This window comes from Egretta garzetta, unplaced genomic scaffold (genome assembly GCF_000687185.1).
Source record: "Egretta garzetta isolate BGI_Z169 unplaced genomic scaffold, ASM68718v1 scaffold265, whole genome shotgun sequence".
In the NCBI taxonomy this organism is placed as follows: Eukaryota; Metazoa; Chordata; class Aves; order Pelecaniformes; family Ardeidae; genus Egretta; species Egretta garzetta.
In genome coordinates this window covers 420,818-431,780 of record NW_009259789.1, presented here as the reverse complement: position 1 = coordinate 431,780, position 10,963 = coordinate 420,818, and the positions used below count along the sequence as shown (strand labels likewise).

The window sequence follows — 10,963 nt, the reverse complement described above, 5'->3', positions numbered from 1 at the left end:
ATGTTGCTAAGGGCCGGCCCCAGGCGGTTTCTGGAGCACCATCTTCTCTTTGTGGAGAATGCAGAGCAGCAGCACCCGGCTCAGAAATCGCTCCTGAATCCATTCATGACTGAGGAACCCTCCGTCCCAGCCGAGCCAGACCCACCATCCTCCAACCTCACCAACGCGACGGACTGCGGCGAGGAGATCCTGCTCTATGGGGACACCGAGAAGATCGTCATCGGAGCGGTGCTCTCCATCATCATCCTCATGACTATCGCCGGCAACGGCCTGGTCATCATCTCTGTGTGCATCGTCAAGAAGCTCCGGCAGCCCTCCAACTACCTGGTGGTGTCCCTCGCAGCCGCCGACCTGTCGGTTGCCTTCGCTGTCATGCCCTTCGTGACCATCACAGACCTGGTGGGGGGAGAGTGGCTCTTTGGGAAGGTTTTTTGCAATGTCTTTATCGCCATGGACGTTATGTGTTGCACTGCCTCCATCATGACCTTGTGCATCATCAGCGTGGACAGGTAAGGGAGGACAAGGCACCCGCCACGTATTCAGGTGGGCTCAAATATGGAGGAGCTTCTGAAGGGTGAGGGCCACCAGAGTCATGTTCCTGGTTGGATCAATGCTTCTGCATGTGTTTTCCAGGTGCACGGGGTTGCTGAGGGCTTTCCATATGAATTACGGGCCTCAGTCCTTTTGGAGGAGCTGGGCTTAAGGTGCTTTCTCAAGTAACTTCTCTAAGTTGCTTGCTTAGTCCTCCCCCTCTAGGCAGCTGCTTCACGTTGCTCTTTCTTGGCTTGAGGAGCGTTGCCTAGAGAATAGAGCCATGACCTGACCTTCTCCATGGAAGGAGGCTGGACCATAAAATTACCCAACAAAACAAACAAATAAACCCCACATGCACTTTGAAAATCCAGGTCACAGAACTTCTGGAGCTTAGTCCTATGGGATGCTCTGCTGCTCCCTGGACTTCTGCCTCGGCTAAGGATGTCGGCAGTTCCCCCCACCCCATCCTAAGTCTCCAAAATCCCTGGTTTAGCCCAGTGCATGCATTGGTGAGGATTTGCTGGCTTCAACTCTCCCACACCCGGGGTCGGGAGGGGAAGGCTAAGCCTGTCTGGCAAACTGGCAAGACTCGGGCAAGTCAGCACCCCCATGGGTCTAATTATAGCAGCCTGCGTCATTAGGGACATTGCGCTGACGAGCCGGTGGGCTGGATCCAGATCTGACGTGCGTGCTGGCTTTCTCAGGGGGATGGTTTGGGTTTACGCCGGCACCGCTGAGCTGGGCTGGTTTGTGATAAGGAGCTCAGGGAAGGGAGACAGCCGATGAGATGTGTGCCCTCGGCTGTACCCCCTCCCTGGTCACCCTCCCGCCCTCCCCAGGTGTGAAACCGGGTGACAAAGCAGAAAGGATGGAGAAAATCCTGCTGCTGCTGGCTGGCGTTATATCCCGGCAAGCAAAGAGCAGCTCCTGCCCCACAGCCCTCGCCCCCGCTGGCCCCGCTCCCTACGAGCTGCCCTTGGCTCCTCGGCCCTGCTCCGCTGGGCACTGCTGGTTGGAAGGCAAAAGCACTCCCATGCCACACGATGGGGTCCGGCTCCGCTGCTGAACTTGCTTTGTTTTGATAAAAAGCCTGTTCCTAAAACCAGCAGGTGTATTCAGGGCTGGCAGCAGTCTGTCTGTTAGAGGGAAGGGAATAAATGCAGCAACGAAGTACGTCAGGGCTTCCTCCTGAGGAGTGGGGCGCAGGGGAGCAGCTGCACACTAGCCAGATTGGCTTTGCTTTAAAAGATTTCCTTTTTCCTTTTTCCTTTTTTTTCCTATTTACTTTTCTCTTTTTTTCCTTTTTTCCTTTTTTCCTTTTTCCTTTTTTCCTCTCTTTTCCCCTTTTTCCCCTTTTCCCCTTTTCCCCTTTTCCCTTTTTTCCTTTTTCCCTTTTTCCCTTTTTCCCTTTTTTCCTTTTTTCCTTTTTCCCTTTTTCCCTTTTTCCCTTTTTCCCTTTTTCCCTTTTTTCCTTTTTTCCTTTTTTTCTTTTTCCTTTTTTCCTTTTTTTTCTTTTTCCTTTTTTCTTTTCCTTTTTTTGCTTTTTCCTTTTTTTCCTTTTTCCTTTTTTTTTCCTTTTTCCTTTTTTTTCCTTTTTCCTTACCGTCCCATCCCGTCCCTTGGAGAAACACTGTTCCAAACTCGCACACAAATAGGACAGACCTTTCACAAAAATCACTACAATTTATTCTACTTGGCTCCATCACGTCTCTCATGAGCAGACCAAAATCGGAGGACGCTGTGCCTGGGGTTGCCATTGGGCCGCCTTTCCCTGCTGGAATGGGCCCGGGCAAGAGGTTTCTGGGAAGGGGTGAACACCAGCGTGGGGGGGCCCACACGTGCTGAGGCCAAATCCTGGGCAGTGCTGAGGGCCGTAGGGGAAGCTGGGTGGACAGGAGTTGCATCTGCATAACTCTAATCCCCAGCTTAAAAGGGAGCTGCCCTAAGGCTGCTCTAAGTTGCACCCACTGGTCGTACAGCCAGCGAGGATCTCTTTTAACTGGGTGGTGCTGGAGGCACTCGTGGGTGTGTTTTTTCTGCGCCCAGCACCCCCCCAGCTCTCTGGGGAAACACCTCCGCCCAGCTCACCCAGACGAGCTCGGTGGGACTCTGAGGAGCCCAGGACTTCATTAGTATTACCACATCCTCTTCTTAGAGTAATTACCTGACCCTAAGCCAGGTTTCTCTCTTCAGTACCACATTCACATGATGAAAATTCAGAAGACAAAGCTTTTCTATTTTCCTTCTCCAGCTCTTTTTTTCATTAGAAAACAGCTGGTAAGCAGCCTTATACTGAGATGTCCCAGCTTCAGTATAGTTCTCAGAATGAAGCTTTGGAAAAGGCACCATGCCCTTGATGTTTTCGTGAGTTAAGAGCATGCTTTATCTTGCGGGTTTTTTTCTTTTTTCTTTTTTTCTTTTTTCTTTTATCTTTTTTTATTTTTTCTTTCTTCTTTTTTTCTTGTTTTCTCTTCTTTTTTTCTTTTTCCTTTTTTCTTTTCCTTTTTTTGCTTTTTCCTTTTTTTCCTTTTTCCTTTTTTTTCCTTTTTCCTTTTTTTTCCTTTTTCCTTTTTTTTCCTTTTTCCTTCCCGTCCCATCCCGTCCCTTGGAGAAACACTGTTCCAAACTCGCACACAAATAGGACAGACCTTTCACAAAAATCACTACAATTTATTCTACTTGGCTCCATCACGTCTCTCATGAGCAGACCAAAATCGGAGGACGCTGTGCCTGGGGTTGCCATTGGGCCGCCTTTCCCTGCTGGAATGGGCCCGGGCAAGAGGTTTCTGGGAAGGGGTGAACACCAGCGTGGGGGGGCCCACACGTGCTGAGGCCAAATCCTGGGCAGTGCTGAGGGCCGTAGGGGAAGCTGGGTGGACAGGAGTTGCATCTGCATAACTCTAATCCCCAGCTTAAAAGGGAGCTGCCCTAAGGCTGCTCTAAGTTGCACCCACTGGTCGTACAGCCAGCGAGGATCTCTTTTAACTGGGTGGTGCTGGAGGCACTCGTGGGTGTGTTTTTTCTGCGCCCAGCACCCCCCCAGCTCTCTGGGGAAACACCTCCGCCCAGCTCACCCAGACGAGCTCGGTGGGACTCTGAGGAGCCCAGGAGCTTCAGGCCCTTGCTGCAAAACTCTCGCTGCTGGTGCTGAGCTGCAAAGAGGGAAAAGCATCCCAAATCCCCCCCCCCCCACAGGCAGAGGGTCCCATGCCTCATCTCATGCAGGTCTCAAGCACCTGCTTGGCTCTGCTGGCTGAGCAAACCCCACCGTCCTCTTTGGATGTTGGAGAGGAAAGGGGAGCTGCATCAAAAGGAATGACAGAGGGAGCCGGTTGCCGGGTGGTTTTATCCAAGGGCTTGACCTTTCTGTGCTTCGGGCCTCTCAGCAGGGTGGTGGAGGAGAAACCTGTGATACAAGAGGCTGCCACAGAGCCTGAGTCTTCTGGCTCGGGCTTGCTCTTCGGGTGTGTTTTCACAGGGGCTGTGCCGTGCTTGGAGCTCGGCTGGGCTGCGGCGTCGCTGTTTGCTCCCAGACCTTCATCCCGCCCCACCAAACGCCCGATGGGGAAGCTGAGCAGTGAGAGGACAATTGCCCGAGATGCATTTTGAGCCAGGGAAAAGAGAAAAGGTTGTCATTGGAGTGGAAGGAGGACTGGCAGGGCGGAGGGAAGGGGTGGAGGGTCTTCCCGGCTGTGCCCACCTCGGCTCCGGGGGGAGGAAGGGCATGCTGCAAGTGCACAGGGGCTGGCGGGCGCAGTCCGTATTGGGGCTTGAGGAGGGAACAGGAATAATTGGACGCATGAAGGAGGAGTAGGCAACTGGGGCACTGTCCTGCTGCTTTCTGCCCCGAAGGATCCCAGGGTCGGGCTGTGTGGAATGCCCCATGGCCATATCTTGAGCATCCTGTAAGTCATCATTGCTCCACATCAACCCATCATCCTCATTGCTCCCACAAGGCAGTTGATGGAGGTAGATTGAGGGAGAGCACGGGTCCAGGACCATGCCTGTATCCCCACCTCCCCCCCAGCTTTGGGATGGGCAGGATTTTTTTTGTTTAGCTCCTGACAGGAACACCTCCAAAAGCACCCTTTTCAGCTACTGTGCCCATACAAAGCAAAGCCGACCACAAAGCTAAAGCAAAAGGATAGCTGAGTTTGCAGAGAGCCTGAAACCCCTGCTCCAAAAGAGAAGAAACGGTTGTTCATCTCAGTGAGGCATTATCTGAAATTCCCACCAGTGATGATGGCAAGCTGTGCCTCCTGCCCTGCAAGAGATAAGAGGAACAGCATTGATGCTCCTTGGGAATATCGATATCTCCTCTAGGGCTGCCCCGAACGCCGACTCGGTCAGCAGTGCTGGGCAGCTGCCTGCTCCTGCCAAAGAGGAGGTTGTGTTTTTATTGACAGCTGAAGTGTCCGCCTATTTTGGTTAGCTTAGATATAAAAGATGCTTGGTTTGCCCAGGATGACGAGTACTATTAAAATGTAGGCTGCTATTATTGATTATTAATGCAGAGCGCTTTCTAAAAGCCTCTTGATTGAAGCTGGTAGAACTAATCTTGTCTGAAGGGGGGTTTGATTGATTTTCCTTTAAATCAAAAACCGCTGGAAACATCCATCTTTCTCTTGCGTTTTTCTTATATAAAAGCCTGACAATGTTATAGATTCTTTATTGCCACAAACCAAAAACAAAACAACGCCAAAAAACCCCCTTTTCGCTGTTCAGCTTTGATGAAGCTCCCCGTAAAAATGCCAAGCAGCTGACAAAAGAAGCTCCCCAAACCCCACCTGTAATTTTAGGTTTTCCTACTGGAGGAAAAAGTCTCCATCCACTTCCCAGGCAGCCTGACTGGGGCTCTCCCATCTGCCTGGCAAGTATTTTCTACCCAAAACCGGATTATATGCTCCAGCTTGGCGTTGTCCTCCGCAAAAAGGATGCCTCCTGAAAGAGCCAGTGGGATGAAACCTGCACAGCGTTTTGCTGGGTTGCCTTTACCGTGCCCTTCATCTGAACGTGTCCCAGGCCAGGTAGGTCCCTGCGCCCTATCTCCAGTGAGCTGGAATGCATCCTTGGGATGCTCCCACCCACCACCCCTGGCTTAGACCATGGGCGGATAAAGCCACAGGTGGCTGCAGCCTCCAGCTACCCTTTGCATCCTCCACCTGGAGGTTCCCCCTCCTCCAGCGGGATGGGGCAGGCACGGTGGCAGCCTGGAAGCCAGGTACGGAGCTTAAATTTGTCCCAGAGGAGGCACGGGATTGCTGTAAAACAGTGGAGTCTGGGAAACCCCAATTCTGGGCTCATTTGGGCTCAGCCAACCTCTGTGAGTGGAGATTTGTCCTTTCCCAGTTCGCCAGCTGCAGAATGGAGATAGGGGCACTTTGGAGAGGTTTTGGTTTTCTTTATTATTTAATCCCCGGCATACGGATTCAATGATTATGAGCGGAGAATAAATGAACTGAGTTGGCCAATCCATGGGGTTGATGGTGGAGCCCAGCCTGGGGCAGGTCTCCTACCCTGCAGCCAGGGCTCGGGCTGCCCAGGCATCCGCGGGAGTGAGGATGCAGGAGAAGTTCGCTGAACAAGGAACGAGTGGCTACGCAGCCAGCTCTGCACCATGGGGGTCCTGCAAAGCCGCACAAACCGCCAGTAAATCCCTGCTCCGGGAGCTGGCTTTTGTCACCTGATTACCACTGCATTTGATTAACAACAAGGCACAGGCACAAAAGGAAAAAGAATCAAAGCAAGAGAATTTTATTTGAATTTCACTGCCCGCCTGTGCAATCGCCCCTCCCGCGCTGCTGTAAGCGCTGGCCTATTTCAAGGTCTTCCTGCTCTCATCAAAATTATAAGCAAAGACCTCAAAACGGCTCCGTTTCCTCCAGCAGCGACTGCACAAGGCACCCGCAGATGAAATGTGTCAGCTTTGCCTGCTTTTTAAATCTTGTCACTGTGCATTTTGCTTGGCTAGCGTGTAAATTCCTTGAAGTTTCAGCAAATCCCGAGTGGATCAGCTTCTAAAGAAAACCCAGTAATAGCATGATAAAGGGTATCACGCAGCACAGCCTGTATTAGTTTGCAAGGTTCTTGGGCTGGATATACAGAGAAGTGATTTTTTTTTTGGGTGCTGAATTTGGAGATGCAACAGCAGGGCATGGTTTTTCTCCCAGCCTAGGGTACATCAAGTCTGCTCTCCCTCCAAAGCCCCTTCCTACAGCAGGAGGGGTATTTGGCAGCATCCTCTGACCTGCTCCCACCTACCAGTCATAGAATCATAGGATCACTTTGGTTGGAAAAGACCTTTAAGATCATCAAGTCCAACCTTTAACCTAACCCTGCCATCCCACCACTAAACCCTGTCCCTCAGCACCTCATCTATCCTTCTTTTAAATACCTCCAGGGATGGGGACTCCACCACCTCCCTGGGCAGCCCATTCCAGAACCTGACAACCCTTTCTGTGAAGAAGTTTTTCCTAATGTCCAACCTAAACCTGCCCAGGCGCAGCTTCAAACCATTCCCCCTCGTCCTATCATCTGTTACCAGGGAGAAGAGGCCGACCCCCACCTCCCTACAGCCTCCTCTCAGGCAGTTGTAGAGGGCGATCAGGTCTCCCCTCAGCCTCCTCTTCTCCAGACTAAGGCCAGTCCTGACCTTCCAGCGGGGCTCATCACTTCTTGCTCTGCTTAGCCCAGGTAGGAAGGAGTTAACGGCATGTTTTGGAAGGACAGCACTAAAACCAGCTCTGTTATCCATCTCCATCTCAATAGGTCTTCTCCTTTGTAGACACAGCCCCATGGGTGGTGGGGTTAAAGCCCTTTCCCCGAGAGGTTTCGTTGCCTTCTCATCTGCAAATGTCATCCTCCAGCCCGTACCACTGCTGGGCACCCAAGCAGCATCGGTGGTCGTGGAGAGTTTTGCTTGGGGTTTTTTGGGGATTAAGGCCAGCTGAAGAAAAAATAGAGAAAAACAGGAAACGAATAACTCAGTGAATGAACTCAGGTTCTTTTTACCAGGGAGCCAGGGGGGAATAATTTGGGCTTTGAATTTATTTAACAGACAGGAGGGGAGGAGGAATTGTTTGGTTTTTTTTTTTATTTTATTTCCATCTTCTTCCAATCTTGGAGGACAATCTGATAAAGGGAAATAATCAGGGAAGAAAAAAATCTCCTAACACCTACAACGAGACTGACTGTCAGAAAAAAATAATAATAGAACAGAGGTAAAACTCTCTGCAGAAATTTTTCTTCTGGCAGAAAAGCCCATTCTTGCCTGGAAAAGCTTCCAGCAAAAAGTATGCATACAGCTACTGCTCTCACTGCCCCTCTGGACTGACGCAGCTTATCCAAAACCATTAAGAGGTGATGCGATCCTGTCTAAAAATGCCTAGAAATTCCTGACAACAGGCAGGTTTGAATCAAAAAGATTAGACATTGGGAAAAATTCCTTCCCCTTGGGGCTGTCAGGCACAGGAACGGGCTGCCCAGGGAAGGGGTCGAGTCCCCAGCCCTGGGGGGATTTAACAGCCGGGCAGAGGCGGTGCTGAGGGCCAGGGTTTGGGGGTGGAATGGCAGGGGTAGGGGAATGGTTGGGCTTGATGATCTTAAAGGGCTTTTCCAACCTAAACAATTCTGTGATTCTATGAAAAGGCTGTTACATAAAAGAAACCCATTTGCTGGACTGACTGGGACTGAATAGGAGGCAGAAGGTTTTCAGTGGAACATTGGCTGGTGGTGGCCGACTCCCCACTGATTTATTAGCTTGCAATTGTAATTTGCCAACAGTTGACACAATTTTCAGTCACATGAACCCTCTCAATCAAGGAGAGTTCAAAATTACACCCCCCTGGTCTAACCAGGAGCTGGTGGGTGATCAGCTCCTTTCAGTCAAGCTACCAAGGTAACTACTAGCTCCAGGAATCAGGATTTGTGAATCTGTGGATCATCACATGCTTTTTAGATCTCCTACTCGGAGCTCTTCTGATTTTATTCCCTGGGAAGGGCTGGACACCATCATTTCAGGAGCTATGGGCCATGCAAGGGAGCAGACTGCTCCAGCTGTTTGCAACTGGCCCTTGCTCCTGTCTTGGTTTCTACAGGTCACCTCCAGTAGATATTGCAGGAATCTGTAGGTTTGTCCTAATATTGCAGGCTAGATGGAGAGGGGAGCGATGGGGTATGCTGCTGACAGCAGGGTCTCCCATGGGTGCCAGCACTCCAGGATACAAACACATGGTCCATCAGCTGAAAGAAGGTGTGAGTCAACAGCTCACTGTCTTGCTCAGAGTCTTGCACCGCAGTCCATCACCCGGTCACTAGCTTTGCTCTCTGGGCCCATCTAGACACATCCTCAAGTCTGCCCAAAGGTTGCTCCTTGCTTGCATGTTGCCCCATCTAGACACATCCTCAAGTCTGCCCAAAGGCAAGGTTGCTCCTTGCTTTGCTTGCACGTTGTCTTAGCGGCATCTCAGCTGCAGGTGATGCCCATCCCACTTCCTATTCAACACTCGTATGAGTCTATTCATTTCATCTGGAGTCAGTCCTGATGTATCCTGGTGCAAGTATTACTCCATGGATCACCCATCCCACTCCTGGGTGTTGCCCTGGGAGGGCGACAGTCTGGAGTGAGTTACACGCCATGGCTGGAAGATGTCACATGCTCTCTGTACAAACTAGCTCTGATGGAAAACAAAACTTTTTTAAGCATTTTTATTCCCCAGGAAACCATGTGGAGCTCGGACTGCACCCAGCAGTTAAATGACACCTCGTGTCATGCATGGAGTGGTTGCAAGAAAGTAGTGGGGAATAATCAAAACGGCGTTTAGGCAAGAGAGCTGAGGGGCGTGGAACGTATTTCACAGAAGATTCTGCAACGGCATGTCTCCAGGAACACTTTCATTTGGGGACTTCATTTCTTGTTCCCACCCAGGGCTGAAATTCTCCCATGACAGAGCATTAACAGCTGCTTAGAAATGAAAACGACCCAACAGCATCCGTACCTTGCAACCCTCCTAACCCATTGCAACTCTTCTCTTTTCCAGGTATTTGGGGATCACTCGGCCACTGACGTACCCCGTTAGGCAAAATGGGAAGCTGATGGCCAAGATGGTCTTCATCGTTTGGCTCCTGTCTGCCTCCATCACCCTTCCTCCTCTTTTTGGCTGGGCCAAGAATGTCACTGTGGAAAGAGTCTGTCTCATCAGCCAGGACTTTGGGTACACAGTCTACTCTACGGGGGTTGCCTTCTACATCCCCATGGCGGTCATGCTCGTCATGTACATCCGGATCTACAAAGCTGCCAAGGTCAGCGCCGAGAAGCACCGCTTCATGAACTTCCCCAAGCACTATGAAGAGGAGGGCGTCTACTGCCTAGAGACCTCCAGCCGGGGCCACCACAGCTCCAAGCGTACCAAAGCGGTGGAGGAATGCGCCACGCTCTCCAAACTGCTCCGGCAAGACCGAAAGAATATTTCCATCTTCAAACGGGAGCAGAAAGCAGCCAGGACCCTCGGCATTATAGTGGGGGCATTCACATTTTGTTGGCTTCCATTCTTCCTGATGTCAACGGCTCGGCCTTTCATCTGCGGCATCCGCTGCAGCTGCATGCCCCTGCGGCTGGAGAGGACTCTGCTCTGGCTGGGATACACCAACTCCCTCATCAACCCCTTGATTTATGCTTTCTTTAACCGAGACTTGAGGACTACTTTCTGGAACCTCCTGAGGTGCAGGTACAGGAACATCAACAGGAGGCTCTCCGCCGCCAGCATGCATGAGGCCCTGAAGGCCACAGAGAGGCACGAATGCATCCTGTAGAACCACATCCTCCCGCTCAGTGCCTGACCAACGAACTCCTGCCTCTCCATTTCAGGTTCCTTGCTTCTCTTGCCTCTCAGGGCTGGCAGAAACCATGCGTGCTGTTGTCCCCCTGCCAGACATTGCTGCTGAGTGACATCCCTTCCCCTCGTTCCAGGAGGAGCTGTGGTTCTCCTTGCCTTGGGAATAAGTGGGCAGCCCTTTCTTCTCACCGTGTCCCAGGTGGGAGCTGAGCAGCCATGAGCAAGACCAGGGGGTTCAAGGTCTACCACTGATTGTGGGCAAGTCACACCACCTTTCTGTGCCTCAGTTTCCCCATGTGTACAAAAAAAAAAAAAAAAAAAAAAAAAAAGGAAAAGCAAACTTTCCAACAAATCAACCAAAAAAACCTAAAAACTTGATAAGACTGTGGCTCTCCACCTTTGAAAAGGGCTCTAAGGTCTGTGGAGGGTACACAATATACTATGTAAAGATGATGTTGGCTGCACTTCTCTATCGGATACAGCAGCAGCTATAGGCTCCGTTGTAGATCCAAGCACTCATGCCACCCCAGCTTATATGAACTCTTTCCACTGACATAATTGCATTTTACGCACTGAGCTCATGTCCAGGTATGCAC

At 51.0% G+C, this 10,963-nt stretch overlaps 1 protein-coding gene across 1 annotated transcript; it reads left to right on the top strand.

Annotated features, from left to right (window-relative positions):
• Nucleotides 1–10,344, top strand: LOC104126937 (5-hydroxytryptamine receptor 7). Its single transcript, XM_009639554.2, has 2 exons — nt 1–509; nt 9,573–10,344. The coding sequence occupies exons 1-2, from the start codon at nt 1–3 to the stop codon at nt 10,342–10,344; spliced, it is 1,281 nt and encodes a 426-aa protein (XP_009637849.1).
• Nucleotides 10,345–10,963: the final 619 nt, after the last annotated feature.

Bases quoted from the DNA above. Each gene is read 5' to 3' on its own strand.
- LOC104126937 (XM_009639554.2), top strand. From the start codon at position 1: ATGTTGCTAAGGGCCGGCCCCAGGCGGTTTCTGGAGCACCATCTTCTC. The intron at 510-9,572 runs GTAAGGGAGGAC...TCTCTTTTCCAG, and splicing joins TGCATCATCAGCGTGGACAG to GTATTTGGGGATCACTCGGC.